The sequence below is a fragment of the Ictalurus furcatus genome, chromosome 17 (genome assembly GCF_023375685.1).
Source record: "Ictalurus furcatus strain D&B chromosome 17, Billie_1.0, whole genome shotgun sequence".
Lineage (NCBI taxonomy): Eukaryota > Metazoa > Chordata > Actinopteri > Siluriformes > Ictaluridae > Ictalurus > Ictalurus furcatus.
In genome coordinates this window covers 18,686,297-18,704,015 of record NC_071271.1, presented here as the reverse complement: position 1 = coordinate 18,704,015, position 17,719 = coordinate 18,686,297, and the positions used below count along the sequence as shown (strand labels likewise).

General features: G+C 38.1%; 1 protein-coding gene across 3 annotated transcripts in view; it reads left to right on the top strand.

Moving 5' to 3' along the window:
- The window catches only part of gabbr1a (gamma-aminobutyric acid (GABA) B receptor, 1a), a 61,139-nt gene that overhangs the window by 17,465 nt on the left and 25,955 nt on the right, over positions 1–17,719 (top strand). For all 3 annotated transcript variants that reach the window (XM_053646749.1, XM_053646748.1, XM_053646750.1), the window contains 5 exons: positions 2,560–2,720; positions 11,596–11,730; positions 13,220–13,390; positions 16,303–16,404; positions 16,907–16,972. In XM_053646749.1, coding sequence (XP_053502724.1) covers positions 2,560–2,720; positions 11,596–11,730; positions 13,220–13,390; positions 16,303–16,404; positions 16,907–16,972 — 635 coding nt within the window. The remainder of the gene's footprint in view (positions 1–2,559; positions 2,721–11,595; positions 11,731–13,219; positions 13,391–16,302; positions 16,405–16,906; positions 16,973–17,719) is intronic.

Sequence of the window (17,719 nt, the reverse complement as noted above, 5' to 3'; positions counted from 1 at the left end):
TCGATTTACATGTGTCAAACATAAGTACAACTAAAAAGGTCTCATTTACCAACAAACACTACTGCGAAAGACTGTGCAAATAATTTTGTGCAATTGCAATTTCTCTAATTCAAGTAGTTTTCCCGCCAAAAAAAGCACGAAAAACTCGGAAGTTGCATCGTAAATTTTGAAAAAATCCGCAGTGAAATCAAGCATTTTTGGCTGCAACAATCACAAAAACCCCTCCACGAAATCCTGTATGGACTGAATAATGGGGAAACGGTGAATAACAAGCAATAGAGAATTGTATTACCAGTAAATGGATGCTGTGTGAATGTGTGGTGTTGTAAGCATAGTGGTCTACTCATAACTATACATTATTTTTGACAATACGTGTAATTATATGACACCATTTCAGGACCTAGGTGAAAGAATTATTCAGGAAAACAGCATATTTTTAAAATTGTTTTAATAAAAAAGAATGATAGCTTTGTAAATATTACAATACTTTGAGCAGTCATGAAGTTTGACTTTGATAGGGTTTAAGAGGGATGAACAACCTTATTTGAGGACACCTTAAAGATAAAATCCACCCTGAATGACTTGCGTATTAATCTTGCATATAATTAACACGTGATGTTCAGCAGCAACCATGATTTTAAATTCTAAATTTAGTTTCCGTTCATTGAAATGTTGCTCTATTTTCACATTGGTTAACAGTTTCTTACATTACTCACAATGTCACTCTGCTGAAACAGGTCAGCTTCCAAAAGTTTCTTGCTTTTCTTTCTTACCAGCATCAACGCCATTGTGCTTTTCATCTCAGAGATCACTAATTAGGCAAGCCAAGACTCTGAACATTGAGGCTGATGTGCACTGTCTCCACTTCTATGTTGGATTTCTCATTAATATGATCTTGAATGTGGCTGAAATATGGTGAATATGAAAAGAAGCTCTTGCTCTATTATTTTCAGGAGCTAATAGCGAAAACTACTTAACCGTTATCCCTTACGTCTGAGATCCATTCTCCAATTCTTTTCTCCTAGTAAATACCTAGCAGGAGACAACCTCTAATGTCTCGCAGGAAAAAAGAAAAGAGATCAACCAAGGCACAGGTGGTGCTTCCGTCTCTCAGCTCCAGGGTCCTGGGTTGGATCCTGAGCTTGTGTGGAGTTTTTGATCAGGTTCTCCATGAGTTTCCCCTGGGTTCTCTGGTTTCCTCTTATTTCACCAAAACATGCCAGTAGGTGGATCGACTAAAATAAATTGCACCTTAGATGTGAGTGAATGTGTGTGTACATGGTGCTCTGTGATGGACCAGTGTTGCATCCAGGGGGTATTCCTGCCTCACACGCCGTTATCCTGGGATCCTGGGATAGAACCCGGAGCAGGATAACATGATTACTGAAAGTGAGTGAGCATCAAGCAACAAATTAGCACCAGAACGGTCAAGCACATCAGAAATATTTCAATATAAATATTTAATGTGTTTCAGGGTGGAATTTTCCTTTAAGAGATCATTTACCAAAAGCATACAGAGAGACTTTAATAACTTTAATAAGACAGGGGACAATATGACCTGAAATGTGGACTCAATTTACACACTATCTCTGTGCATCTTTGTCTCTCTCTCTTTCCCTCTCTCTCTCTCTATCTCTCTCTCTCTCTCCCTCTCTCCATCTCTCTCTCTCCCCATCTCCCCCCCCTCCCAATCTCTTTCCCCCCTCTCCCTCTCTCTCTCCTTCTCTCCATCTCTCTCTCCCCCCCCTCTCTCCATCCCCCCCTCTCTCTCTCTGTGTAAATATATATAGCGATGCCCTCCTTCAACAGTGCTGTACTTCTCTAATGCTGCTTGCTCAGAGTTTGCTGCTTGCTGTTTTCTTTTTTCATCTCCGTTTTACCGGATTAAGGGATTAGACCGAGTTGCTTTCCCCCCCTCCCCAATATTTTGCTCAAACCCCTGAATAGCACGCTGTAGAGTTCAAACTCGATGATCACGTCTCTCGCTCTGACCCGCAGATTTAGATTAGACTACAGGAGTGCGTTAGTGATTTATTACAGTAATAATTAAATATTGCCCAGAGTGCCGCTGATTGGATCCAGTTGATGCATGCACGCGCGAGTTGCTGGCTGATGTTTCTGGGTAATTATGCGCGTGTTGGTTTCGGTTATTTAAGTAGGCTGCTTCAGCTGTCGCATGGTGAGAACTTCCCTGGTCGCGTTTCCCATTAACGCGAATGCATATATTAGTTCTATGTATAGAACCGTGGTTAGAAACCAGGCACATGTTATGTGACATTCGGTCCATAAATCATTATGGTAGCAGTTGAATCAGGACGCAGTAAAACGCGCCGCGCCGCGCGCAGAGCTCCGCGTAGCGCTGTAAACTCGCGTTAGCGCGCGTCGATCGCTTGAGACCAGTTTGTATTGTAGTTTAGTGCTGGAGACGTGACGCGTTTCCGCACTTCTTCAACAATTCGTTGGCATCCATGGAGAACCCGGGTGATTTCAGGAGCCTGTGGCTGAGAATTGTGCTGTGTTGGTTTACATTACTGCTCTCCTGGCCGTGTGCGGTTGCAGGGAAGAAGAAGCTGTACATCGGCGCGCTGTTCCCCATGAGCGGAGGATGGCCTGGGGGACAAGCATGTCTGCCCGCCGCGCAGATGGCACTGGAGCTCGTCAACAACCGCACTGACATCCTGCCCGACTATGAACTCGAGCTCATCTATTACGACAGCATGGTAAGGATAAAAAAAACCTTAATGCACTCTTTAAAAAATAAATAAATAAATAAATAAAAAAAGAAAGAAAAGAAGAAGGTTCCACTAAGAACCATTATAGTTTCTTATTTAAAAAAAAAAAAAAAAAAAAAAAAGACCAGAAACCTTTGTAACATGGTTCCTGGAAGTACTTTCAGTGTTTTCTGTGTAATGTGAGACAATAACTTTATAGTTTTTACACTGTCAAAAACCTGACCCTTTGTCCTCGGTCAGTATTCTTTACCACAACCAGCCTATTGTTACAGATTTCGGTGGATATTAGTGGAATTTTTTTTTTTTTCTATAGAAGTTAATGTAAAAGAATAGGCTACTCCAACATTTCCAGCCTAATCTCTGTCATGCTAGTGTGATCACACAGATTAAAATAATTTCCTTGTGCTGAGAAATGAAGAGAAAACCTATTAACTCCAACCCAACTTACATTGGAAATCTGCGGATAAACTACATCAATAAATGCTTGAAATACATGTCAGTGTAACACCAGGTCTTAGCATTAGACCCACAGGAAAGTGAATAGACGTTCTTGTTTAGTTTTATCCAGATTTCCATCACTGCAGAAATATTGATTACTGGGTATCTCATGTAGTTAATTAACTACTTCCACTGTTCGGCCTGTATTTGTGAATGATAAAAATGGATATTACAAACATGGGTAACCTAACCATATGGCACAACTTGGAAAATAAACTACAGCAGAGTGCCCAGGGTTTCTTTTTTTTTTTCCTATGGCTGAAGGATGCAACACTATGCATCGTTCTTCTCCTCCTTCTCATCTGGAGTCTGTAAGGTTGTGGCAAAGTTGAGGACTTCTGCATGCACACATTTCTAAACTCTAAATGGTTTCCAGTACAGACATGGCAGTGCTAATAATAATAATAATAAGGAGATGGAGAATACACCCATAAACACCAAGTATGTACGCTCAAATTTTTCCTTTGTATATGAAATGCATTATCAGAGAGCTCTCGGTCTCTCTCTCTCTCTCTCTCTCTCTCTCTCTAACTTAATAAGACAAAAAAACAGCCTGTCAAAATGAAGACTCTCCAGTTTTGGAAAAATTTAAACTGACACCCTAGACTCCTTCCATAAACGTTAAATAAACATCTTACTACATTGTAATAAGAACTGATCTAATGCTGCAGAAAGCTAAAGAAAGGTTTTTGTTGTTGTTGTTGTTGTTAAATAGCAGTACATAGAAACAATAACATTAAAACAAGTACATTAATATAAACCTGTGGTTTGAATGACGGCTTTATAGTCAGAACTGCTGTTATAGAAAATTAATCAGATTCGAGAATTCAGCTGCGCTGTGGTATAACACTGGCTAATGATATTTATATTCCTTCAGGGGATTTAACACACTTATCATTCTTTATGATAAAGATTCTAGGTAATACCAAGCAGACTCTCTGTAGAATAAAGAAACTTTAGTTACTATCAAGGTACTAAATCATCATGTAATGTTTTTTATTTTTTATGAGAAACATTTTGATTAAACCATCTTAGGTGCTGCTGGACATTTTTCCATTTCACTGTGAAAAACACAGCTCTCGTAGTTGTGTGAGTGTCTCAATTTATCATGCTGAGGGAGTAAAAAGAGAAAGGGGGGAAAACCAGGAACAAAAATAAAACATGTGAGCAACCATAATATTGAAACAAGAAGTGTTCACTGTGAACTTTAGAGAACAGGTATATTAATATCGCTTTAGGTCAGTAAACAGAGAGGGAGCTGTTTTGGAGCAGGATTGCAGCAGGTCTGAGTTTGGCGGAGAGCACTCTGCACTGGAATCACGCTCAGTAATGAAGAGCGAGGATAAGGAAAGGAAAGTTGGCATGGCAACAGGCACCAATGAAATCGCTGTGCACGCAGAAGTGCATTTTTGTAAATCTTTACATCAATAATATGAGGAGATACTTGGGCAGATTAGTGTGTGGTGACAGGTAAAAGCTAATATATTCGTATTTCAGAACAAACAGCAAATAATCATCCTGGGCTCTGAATTCTGGAACAAGTAGTTGGAGATTGTTTCATTTACATTTACACACTGCACTGACTTACTGACAAGTGAGACGGAATACAATCCAAGCATGGAGCTGAACAGTTGAGGCTTAAAAGTCTTGTTTAAGGGTCAGACAGTGGCTGTCTATCAGTCTTAGTTTTAAATTCATAACTTTCCAATTGCAAGCACAATACTTTAACTGCTATATGATTACTGTTCCCTTATGAAACTCTATACAGTGAGCAATATATTATATTGCTTCACAATATAAACCAAATGATGCTTTGCAAATAAAGCAAGGGAATCGGTATATTCGGAAAAATAAGTATGTCGTCATTGATGTATTTCTTTGACATGTAAATAATAGTTTATCTTGAAGCTAAACTGGCAAAACATAACCACAGACACAAAAGGTTTAAAACATATATACACAGATCAGGCATAACATTAAAATAACCTGCATAATACTGTGTAAGTCCCGCTTGTGCCACCAAAAAAAGCTCTGAACTGTTGAGGCATGGACTCCACAAGACCTCTGAAGGTGTGCTGTGTTATCTAGCACCAAGACGTTAGCAGCAGATCCTTTAAGTCCTGTAAGTTGCGTGGTGGGCTCTCAGGCTTGTTTGTTGACTTGTTTGTCCAGCACATCCCCTTGAACTCTCTGTGATGTTCCTCAAACCATTCCTGAATAATGTTTGCAGTGTGGCAGGGAGCATTATCCTGCTGAAAGAGGCCACTGTCATTAAGGAATATCGGTGCCATGAAGTGGGGTACGTGGTCTGCAACAATGTTTAGGTAGGTGGTACGTGTCAAAGTAACATCCACATGAATGCCAGGACCCAATGTTTCCCAGCAGAACATTGCCCAGAGCATCACACTTCCTCCGCTGGCTTGCCTTTTTCCCATAGTGCATCCTGGTGCCATCTTTTACCCAGGTCAGAGACACACATGCATCTGGCCGTCCAGAAGATGTAACAGAAAATGTGATTCATCAGACCAGGCCACTTTCCTCTATGGTCCAGTTCTGATGCTCACATGCCCACTGTAGGTGCTTTTGGCGGTGACTGGTCTGCTCTACACAGCTCGATACGCACCAAGCTGCGATGCACTGTGTCTTCTGACACGTTTCTATCTAAGCCAGCAGTTTGTGCTACAGTAGCTCTTCTGTGGGAGCTCTTCAGACGGGCTAGCCTTCGTTCCCCACGCGCATCGTTGAGCTTTGGGTGCCCATGACCCTGTCACCATTTCACCAGTTGTCCTTCCTTCTTTTGGTAGGTAGTAATCACTGCATACAGGAACACCCCATAAGACCTGCAGTCCTCTAGCCATAATAATTAGGCTCTTGTCAAAGTCACTCAGATCCTTACGCTTGCCCATTTTTCTTCCAACACATCAACTTCAAGAAATGACTGTTCACTTGCTGCCTAATATATCCCACCCCTTGACAAGTGCCCTTGTAATGACATAACCAATGTTATTCACTTCACCTGTCAGTGGTTTTAATTTTATGGCTGATTGATATATATTGGTGCACAATTCTGAAGAAAAATAGCAACTGGCCACTAAGAGTTTAATATGATCTAAATTTGCTCATATATGGTAAAAGCAAGCAATATACACTGTCAGAGACAAAGATAGTTGCCCAATTTTATGTTGTTTTTTTTTAATAATGATGATTATTATTATTAATTTAAAGTTACAGTGCATAGAATATTTTTTTCTGTTAAAAATGACCAGAAACAAAACATCATTACTGAGTTATTAAAAAAGAAAGAAAGAAAGAAATTTAGATTAAATGAGGGTGACTCATGTAAACCTATTTTTTTTTTCCTTAGGGGAATCCAGATCCTCGTTAAGTGCTGAAACACTTGCATTGAACAAATTCGAGATTGTTTAGAAAAACAATACAATTTGATTGCAACGAATAATGCAAAATGAAAAAATAAGGTTTTCATTTGTCTCACCCTTGTGCAAATATATAAATAGGAAATGTCCCCAATCATACCTGCCCGCCTATTTCCTGGTAATGCGGTGTTTACTTATGCAACAATGTGCAACATATGCAAAATGAACCTTGTTGCATTTGCATATAAGGATGTGATATATATATATTTTTTTGTGAGTTAAGAAAACTTCTCTGTCATGTTTAATTCTACGTCATCTTCCAATGACCTTTTCAGCTCCTTCTGTGTTTTAAAACAAGTTCACTGGGGTGTCAGTTTTCACAATTAGATCAGTCTGCACACTCAAATGCTAAATTCAGAGAAAAAAGATGGTTATAAAAACATGTTTAAATGTTTAACTTTAAGCTTCAAAATGCTTTAGGCCAGTGACATTTAAATGCATACGGGTATTATATGATTGTTTTCTTTCCTTGAGAGGCTCAAGAGGGAAATGCTGCATACCGAAAGAAGATTGTAATCTAAATAGCTTTTGGTGTCAGAACAGTAATTACAAAAAAAATAAGATTTGATTTGGGCTTGCTTTTAATTATTCTTCAAAGGGCCCATAATACGTGAGTTGATTTTCTTAATCCTTTTCAAACAAGTAATTATCACGCATAGCAATGTTTCCACAGAGCAATATTGTCTCTCTAATTTGTCAATTTAATATGACATTTGATTAGTGTTGATTAATGTCTTGGATGGTGAGTTTAAAATCTGAAAGTAAAAACACAGATCTTCACACATTATTTTGCATCACTTCCTGTGAGTGTGTCTCATGCTCACCAGTAGATTATGCCTCTTGCGCTTTGAATTCTTTACTCCAAAGGTTCAATTAAACCTTGAAAACAGATTGTTTAATCTCTTTAAAACGTGCTGTAGGCAATGTGAAACTGTGATTTGCTTCAGCCAGTCAAAACCTGTTTTGAAAATGTTGCATTTGTAGATTGTGTACTGAATTGCTTGTATATGTTCTGAGGTACTTTGGCAAAAGTAGGTTTATGCAAATAGAATAAATAAATAATAAATAAATAAATAAATAAATAAATAAATAAAACCCCCTAACAGTCTCATTAAGATGGCAGCAGTGGGCTGTTAGTAAAATTTTTCTCACTGTAAAAATCTAAATTTTTTATTAGATGCCTACTAATTTTGCTTCATCCTCTTGTGCAGGATAAATGAGAAATGTGTTTTTGTTTAAAGCACTCCTGAGCATGACATTTTAATTAAAGCACAATTCAAACATTCTAAACAATATTCAGTAGAAAACAACTTTCTATGTAGAATAATGTATTGTTTGTGGTTTTTTTTCTCTTTACCAGGATCGATGACTATACATTAATAAAAAATTTGGAAGAGCATCCATGTCCTCCTGTTATCTCATGTATGGCTAGCTGGGCAGTTAAGTGCTATAAACTAATTTGCATTTGTAAATAATAGACATGTTTAGTGATTTATTTAACAGCAGCCAAACCTGTCAAAGTATGCCTTAACAGCTACAATTTTGTTGATCAGTGGCATTAGCTAAGCTAGTAAACTAGCTAGCTAGTGCACCATTCAAAACTTAGCTTATGGACAGCTCAGTGACAGCATAGCTCATTAGCTCATTAATTTGCATCTACATATTCTTAGTGATTTATGTAAAAGGCGCCTGTGAAAGTATATTATAAAGATCAAACTATTGGTCCAGCATTAATATTCGCTAAGTTTGGTTAGTAGTATTAACATAATGCAGTGCCACTATCTGTATCTGTATCTCTTTAGTGCACCAAATATTTGTATGTGTCTGTGTTCAGATTTAAACATGATTGAAAAAAATAGAAGTATGTGTGGACTATTTTAATTATATTAGTTTGTACCTGCTCGTGACATTTTCTAATGAATTTACTTTCTTCTGTTTCCCAAAATATCTGACTGCTTATTCGTGCCCGCAAGCTTCATCTGATCACTCACCTGCACGAAAGTGAAAACCACCTGCTCGAGTGACTTTAAAAAAAAAAAAAAAAAAAAAAAATTCATCCCAGGGAGTTCTACTCATGATGGGCACCACTAGTCTGAATCAGACGCTCTGTGAAATGAAAAATATGCATCTGTATGTGTATCTGTTTAGAAAACATTATCTGGTCATTCCAAATAATGAATTTAGTCCTAATCCCTAATTTAGTAGCTAGCATTAGGCCCGGTTTTATTTTTCAGATGAAACATTTGGTTCACAATAGCAATATGTTTGCGCAAGGAGTATGAATGAGTTATTAATAATAATGAACAATTTGATTTATTAACCAAAAAAAATCCTGATCACTATAAAGTATATGACTTATTAAGGTTTATGGTGGAATATTATTGATTGGGAATGATGTGAGTAGTATCTCTCTCTCTCTCTCTCTCTCTCTCTCTCCCTCTCTCTGTCCCTCTCTCTGTCCCATGCTGCTGTCATGATGATCAAATCTCACACTTTGATCAATTATGAACTGGGATGAAGAGAGACAGGGGTATAGGTAGGGCGACAGAAAGACAGACATGAAGAGGTGCTTCTGAGCGTCTCTGTGTTTTTAATTGGCAGCTGTTGTTCCCAGATTGCATTGGGTAGCATTACCATATCCAAATACATGCTTTATTCATACACATCAGTGTTTCCTGCTACGTATCAAAGCATTGAAATAACACACCAATAATTGGAGCTGACGGCAGAGATACAATACATGCATACATAATACATGTGAAACTCTTCATCCAAACGTTAAGAACTCAAAAACAAGTAGGCTTTAAATAATGTCAGCTTGGACCAGTGTGTTATGTTGGTGGAAAGCTCAGGAATTAAAAAGCTCTAATGCTCTAATAGATAGACAGAATATTATAGTACACAGATAAATAATAATTATGAAATAAATCTTGTGATATTTTGATTTAAAGGGGTCCCTGATTGCAAAAAATAAATTGAGAACCTAGTCTCCATGGACAGTTAATTTTATAATTCTTGAAACTGTGATGTAATGCTGCATTCATAGTCAGCCTAGTCAAACTTATTTAGAGCACCTTATTGAGAGGTTGTTTAAATATTAATCACCCCCTCGTCATTAGACTTAACTAATACTTGTCAGTACCATCTGGCATTATAAATAGGTGGTGTCATTTAGCAACAGCAACGTTGAACCCAGAAAACAGTTGTTTGCTGCTCAGTCTGTAGACCATGACTAGGCTTAGACTGTGTGCTGAATAAAAAGCCTGATCCCCAGAGAATTAGGAGGTGGGGGAAAGAGTGTTCTATGTTTTTCACCAACCAGTAAAGCCTATTGTGTAAAAAGGATGATAGATGCTGAAAAACAGTGATAGCAGTGTGATATGAATTAAATATAGATATTGTGGGCCAATATCGTCCTAAAAAAATTAATTGACATTTTATGTGGCGATGTTGATTGACACGACATAGAGCTTGCATGAGAGGACCACAGTGAGCACAAAACACATTGATGTCACATCTCTGATGTTTTGCAACACTTGGCAAGAAAAGCTACTGTAGGAGAGAGTCAGCTTGGTTACTGTGACGATGATATTGGATCAGTACCAACCTATACGCAGAGCTCTCAGTATCATATTGAAAATGGAAATGTTTGATTTGGTGTATCTCTGTCTAGTGATCAGGGAAAAGTAAGAAGCAAATGAGATCAATCAATTAATCGTTTAATTTTCTTTTTGTTTCGAGACAACATTGTGGAATTAATGGAAAGGATATAAAATGTCTGACATGAACACATGCAGGCAAAGAAATACAATGAGAAATTAAACACCCATGATCCTTTTTAATCACCATTTCAGTAAGTGCTGTCCTTCGAGACAGTCACCTTCTTATTTGTTGTGAGTCAGAGCTACTGTTGAGCCATTGAGCCAAATCCTTAAAGGCAGTTTTATGCTTTTATATGAACAGACTTCTGTAGTCTCTAACAAGACGGAAAAGCACTTCTGGGAAGAAACTGTTCTGAAAAGTCATTTTCTGAAAAAGAAACCTAGCTTGTTACCTAGGAAGCGGTTGTGCAGGGACTTTTAATGCAGTGGAAATTGAAGCAAGTGTTTGCACTGTTGCTGTGACGAAATGAACACGTCTGAGAAATGTCCAGGATGTTGTAGCGAATCTATTGGTTTAACTATGTCTCACAGTAGTGAGATGGGAGTGTTGCTACATTTTAAATCAAGTAGTTCAATGATTTTATTCACTGGGTATCACTGATTAGCACTCCTTTCTAATAACAGTTGATCGAAAACAGCAGCATTTCCCTCCTTGTACGTTGATTACAAATAGCTAAGAACCCCATACTGAACCCCAAACCAGAAAGTTCCAGGCTTTCAGAAATTTTTTTTTTCTAGCCTAATGCTGGGATGAACGGAAATCAAATTTCCGTGGTCATCAGTAACAGCAAAAAAGATGAGTTTTTTTACGTACATATATTTTCCAGCTCTTCAAAGGCTTTCTTAAGAGCAGTAGTTAACAGTTAATGTCTGGAGGCTAGCACAGTTTGATAAATTTCCTTCTCAGACATCTGGCTTTCAAATTTTCACATAATTATGAAGTATTGTTGGTGTGTAAGAGCTGTGAAATCACCAAACTGTGCTGGTTTCCAGGCATACAGGAAATCACCTGGACCACAAACTACACAGTGTGTAAGGGAGACGTGATCAGATTTAGTTTGAACCGGCTTGATCTCCTCTTCTGTTACTTTTTTATGAATCGTGTTCATAGTTACATATGATTAAACATATTGTTGTGAATCTGCAAGCATGAGATGATGTTAAATCATAGGCTATACATATACCCAAATCTGAAAAATGAATTACAGACATGTTTACCCTGTGTAGCATTGTTTATACTGTATCTTTTTGTCTCTATCTCTGTCTCAGTGTGACCCAGGGGAAGCCACGAAGCTCCTGTACGACCTCCTCTACACAGAGCCGATAAAAATCGTCCTGATGCCAGGGTGCAGCTCTGTTTCTACACTAGTAGCTGAAGCAGCTCGCATGTGGAACCTTATAGTGGTATGTTTCTCTTTGTGTGCTCTGTTTATCTCCAATGCTATGCCTCGTGTAAAAATAGATTACACTCTTAATCTGGGGCTGAATCTGTAAGAGCTCAACTTGTCAACCAGTAATGAATTTTCTTGTGCTGTGTTTATCTACATCTCCTTTCTATATTTATGTTAGTGTTGTAAATATGTAATGATATTTAGATATGTTATAACATTGTCAGTGCTCATATAAATGTGAACTGTCCGTGTCTTTAATTTGTGAAAGAAAGGAAAAGAAATCAAAGAGAGAACACGCAGAGAAAGTTGAAGACTAAATTGGAGAGAATGAGGGAAAGAAGGAGAACGTGTCACAAACTGGGAAAGAGATTAACTTAAAATTAATTGCTTTCTGTTGATGGGCACCCTCTGAGTTTTGAATTAGTAAGTCATTTTCAAGTAATTTCCTCAAATCTGCTTTAGTGGTGCTTCATAGTAATACGCCATGAATTTTCCCATTAATGCTTCACATCCTTGCAGATTTTAAGGATGCCTCATATACATTATATTATTGCAGATTTCTCCTCAGTGAATCAGTTTGTCACATTTTTGTCAGTAACGGTTATGCTGAGGGAACACGAAAGCAAAGCATCCAGGTGACAGCAGTGTCTCAGCTTCTCCGCTACTGATACATTGACTTTTTTTTTTTTTTAAATTCTTAACTCGGTTACAGTTCCCCGTGGAATATAATTAGCGTCACACCGGCATGCTATGGTGAGCGAGTATCGGTGTACGGTATGCTAAACAATGTAGCTGCAAAGTGAATTATTTATTAAGGCATTAGTTTGAATGAGTTTGTCACATTTTTTTTTTATCAATGAAAGTTTGGCTCATGCATTATTCAGGCAATAGAAGAGCCAGGCCTGTAGTTTTGAAACGGTGACAGCAGAGTGTCTCACTTTTTCTGTTGCTGATACATTGACTTTTAAAATTCATAACTCAGTTACAGTTCCCCTTGGAATATAATTAACGTCAAACCCACATCCTGTGGCAAGCGAGTATCGGTGTACTGTATGCCAGACAATGTAGTCATGCAGTGAATTATTTATTAAGGCATAAGAAAACATCTGGCCACACTGGGTTGACATGAATCTACTCTTACAGTTTGTTGAAAGATTGTTGCTGTTTGTTGAAAGAGGACTGCCTCACAGATTCAGGGTTGCTGGTTTGATCCTGGACTCGGGTTAATGTCTGTGTGGCTTTCTTTTGTGGTCATGTAGGCAGATTAGCTATGCTAAATTGCCCATAGGTATGAATGAGTGTGTGAATGTGTATGTGCTTGGTGCCGTCTGGGGCGAATTCTCCTTCCTTGTGCCAAATATTCCCAAGATAAGCTCTGGATCCACTGTGACCCTGACCAGGATAAACTGCTTACTGAAGATGAATATGGCTGTAATGTTGTAGCCCTGCAACCCAAATCTGTGTCACACCATGCCTTAACCAGTGTATTTGTCTTTGACTAGTTCTCCTATGGCTCCAGCTCTCCAGCACTGTCCAACAGGCAACGTTTCCCAACATTCTTCCGCACACATCCCTCTGCGACGCTGCATAACCCCACACGAGTGCGCCTCTTTCAGAAGTGGAACTGGAGCAAGATCGCTACCATCCAGCAAACAACAGAAGTCTTCACTTCGGTCAGCCTCCAAAAACAGTTCACATTAGAAGATTTTCATTAAAAGTATTCCTATTTTTGGGATTGTTGCGGCCAAAAATGCTTGATTTTGCTGCTGCGGTGTTTTTTAACATTCATTCATTCATTCATTTATTTATTTATTTATTTATGTTGTTGTTTTTTTTTTTGTTTGTTTGTCTTTTTGCAAAATTTGTGGTGCAACTTTCCGAGTTTTTTTGAAAATTACTTGAATTGGTGAAATTGATACAAATGAGACCTTTTAGCTCTACTTATGTTTGAGGCACGTGAATCGAAGATGGCTTTGGCTGAATGTGCGTTGTGATGATGTCAGATGATGCGTCTTGGCTCAAATCTGCGGAAAATCTGCAGTTATGCAGAAAAATTGCAAGCTGCCCCAAATATTGTGGCGTTTGCTTGATTCCAACAATGAAAATATCTTGAATATTGGCAAATATATCTATTTTTATTTATTTATGAGATTACAATGAAACAAATATAATAATATTGGAAATTGAAAAATTCATATTCTATTGGTTGAAAATTTAGCTTATTTCAAGCATTTTATTTCTTGTAAGAAAAGAAAAGCTAGAACAGATTTAGGACGGAGGCACAAACATGTCCAAGAGAAGAATACACTGGAATGATCTCAGAGGGTTAACTGCTAAACAAATCATAAATTCATCTAACCCACTGGGCATTTGAATCTTCCAAATTGTTTACCCAGTCCTCTATTGGTTGCCAAGAAATTACAGTTAATATTATGCTCAGATTTTTAAGAAATGTTACTATATTTAGCTGACTTATTGCAAAGATAAATTGAGATACAATGGTGCTTGAAAGTTTGTGAACCCTTTAGAATTTTCTATATATCTACATGAATAATACCTAAAACATCATCAGAAGTCCTCAAAGTAGATTTCTGTGAGTGGCTAAAGTAGTGGGCTGGGGGAGGGGGGTGGGTGGTTGGATTTCTTCCATTTGTACACAATCTGTCTGACTGTGGATTGGTGGAGTCCAAACTCTCTAGAGATGGTTTTGTAGCCTTTTCCAGCCTGAAAAGAGTGTCAACACTCTTTTTCTGAGGTCCTCAGAAATCTCCTTTGTTCCTACTATGATACACTTCCACAAAGATGTGTTGTGAAGATCAGACTTTGATAGATCCCTGTTCTTTAAATAAAACAGGGTGCTCACTCACACCTGATGGTCATCCGATTGATTGAAATAACCTGACACTAATTTCACTTTCAAATTAAACTGCTAATCCTAGAGGTTCACATACTTTTGCTATTCACAAATATGCAATATTGGATCATTTTCCTCAATAACTAAATGACCAAGTATAATATTTTTGTTTTATTTGTTTAATTGGGGTTTCTTTGTCTGCTTTTAGGACTTTTTTGTCTTAAAAGCTGCTATAGTATTTTTTTTATTAATTCATTGTACAAAAACAAGGTCAACAAGGTCAAGGTCAGTCATTTTATAGACATTATACTCTGTGGGCCTTTGCAGTTCCTGGTGGTGGAGCTTCATGAACATGGGTGGGAATCATTTGAATATTGAACCCACGTAACTGTTAGAGACCTAATCTTGAAGAAAAAGAAAAAAACACTAATCTTACCCAATGCACCTTTACAGCAAACCATTCAGTAATTCACTTATTTTTCAGTAACTGTAATAGTATGGTCAGTGAAACTAGTAGCTAAGGAATGTATTTGCAAGAGTAAGAAATCTGAATCTGCCAACAGGTCCAGAGAACATAACATTTAGAAAAGAAAAGAAGTTAGCTCCATTTTAGTTGCCTAGCTTGCTGGCTAGAAACATTATCTACGCAAAAAGTGGCTAATGTAGTTATAGTTATACTAATGTAACTATAGACAGAAGATTTCTTTTAACAGGGCCAAAACACAAACCAAAAGCCAAGTCATAAATCAGGCACTGTTCAAACACAGAAGATGCACAATATCCATCCAGGGGGCAAATGTTGGAGACTTCACAAAGATAAAATATATTGCCATACAGTATAATAGCCTTATATAATGCACTACAATAACTACTACACTCATGCACGTAACCCAGAAGTAGTGAGCTAGCAGCTAGGCTAAAACTCAGGTGAGAGTGGCCTCTGTTGGTCAGGAGGTGTAATATCCTGCACTGATGTTCAGCTAATTTAACCCAAATACATATTTGGCAAATTATTTGGCTAGTTATGGGCATACTCTAGTAATGAAAATAGTTCTTAAAGAAGTATTGTTTAGCAGAATTTCTTCTCTAGTTGGTCGACAGGAGAAAACAATGCTTGTGATCAGAATATCAAAAGCCTACTTAAGTCACTTGTCCCCCCAAGCAGTGATAGATTAAAAACAAAGTGAATAGGCTGGACACATCTGTTTGTAACAGGAGCCAGGGTTACTGATTTATGCACCCCTGAGTTTGAGAAAAGGTACATTTAAAAAGCCTGTAGCATTCTGTTTCTATTTTAAAGAGTGTGCAAAGGCCATGGGGCCGATGGAGGATCATTCATCAGAATGTTGGTTGTGAATATTACCCGAGTCATAAATCTCTGCACCACTGGTCTATTTCTCCCATTTCTCCTCTTCTCATACCTTTATAATTTTTTCATAATTTCCCTCTTTCCAGTCTCCTCCTCTTACATTAGGCTGTCATGTCGTGCTTCTTTCCTGTTAGCTCTTCTTCTTGCTTTTTCTTTATGCCACTTTCAGCTCTTTTCCCATTAAATCCTGCTTCTTTTACACATTTTTCTCCACCTCTCATACTTTCCATACTGGACATCCCTGTCTGCTATTTCATCCTAACTTGATCTCAAAATTCTTTAGCTCTTTACTCACTATGCGCTCTCCTTCCCTGTTTTATCTCTCTCTCTCTCTCTGTCTCTCTCTCTCTCTCCTCTCTCAGACGCTGGATGATCTGGAGCAGAGGGTGAAGGAAGCTGGAATAGAGATAAGCGTGAGACAGAGTTTCCTCACTGATCCCGCCGTGGCTGTCAAGAACTTGAAGGTACTTTGATGAAAAATTTAGCAGCCTTCACTTCCTCACGGTGCGGTGTGCAGTTAGCCAGCCTGAAGATGACTGAGCACATGAAAACATTATGTGAAATAAACCAACACTATCAGGATCTCAGGAGTCTCAGATCAAGTGACATCTCTCATGTTATATCTGTGGTTTGAGGCTAAGCTGACAGCAGGTGATGAGCATACACCCTTTTTATTGTTGCAGCATTGATATTACATAAGAACCCCATGAGATTTACACTCCCTCCGAACAGCATTTTAGCTTGCACAGGGAACTGTGTTAAGGACTTCTGTCAGAAATGAGAGAAGATGTAACAGGACCATAATATATTTTTGATGCAATGGAAATTGCATGCAGTGTGTAAATATAATTTAGGGTGACGTGATATTTTGCATACATGCAGTGTATATAAAGATAAGACACTGACAGACTATATTGTTTGTTTTGTCCATCTTTTCTTAAAATTACATTTTTTTTTTTAATACAGCGTCAAGATGCCAGGATCATTGTTGGCCTATTCTATGAGACTGAAGCAAGAAAAGTCTTTTGTGAGGCAAGTTATGAACATTTATCTTCAAAAGTTGTGCAGATATATGTGCTTTCTTCAGTTACAATTACATTAACGTTGACACTGTGATTCAGATTAGTACAACTTGAACAAAGTCAGATATTAGTATTATATTAAAATATTATTATATAATCTGACACAAAATGGACGCTGAGACCAATGCAGTTGCAGGAAGAACAGATTTTATTGGAGCAAACAATCCAAAACACTAGGCAAGGTGAAGGTCAAAAACAAACCCTAACCCAAAAACAGTACAAACTGGGCTAGGCAAAACACAGAAAACAAGGAACAGAAGGCTGTGGAAAAACAGGCTTGGTAACATCTGTCCTACATTATTACCTTAACCTTCTACAAAGCGCTTTACACTGGTTCTCATTCACCCATTCACACACACTCACACACCAATGGTAGCAGAGCTGCTATGCAAGGCGCTAGCTTGGTTCAGTGTCTTGCCCAAAGCATGTGGAGTCACATGGGCCGGGAATCGAACCGCCAACCCTAGGATTAGTGGACAACCCACTCTACCACCTGAGCCACAGCCTCCCTTGAGGTTCTTAGAGGATTTGTTACAAAGCGCTGGCACTGAAGACTTGTTCCAAAGTGTTAAATAAATGTCTCCTTACAGAAAACTTCACCATATCATATGAGTAAATGTTTTTTTATGTTGTATAACAGCACACTTTAATACATTTGTTTATTAGGCTTAGATTATGTTTAGCAGTCACCACACAC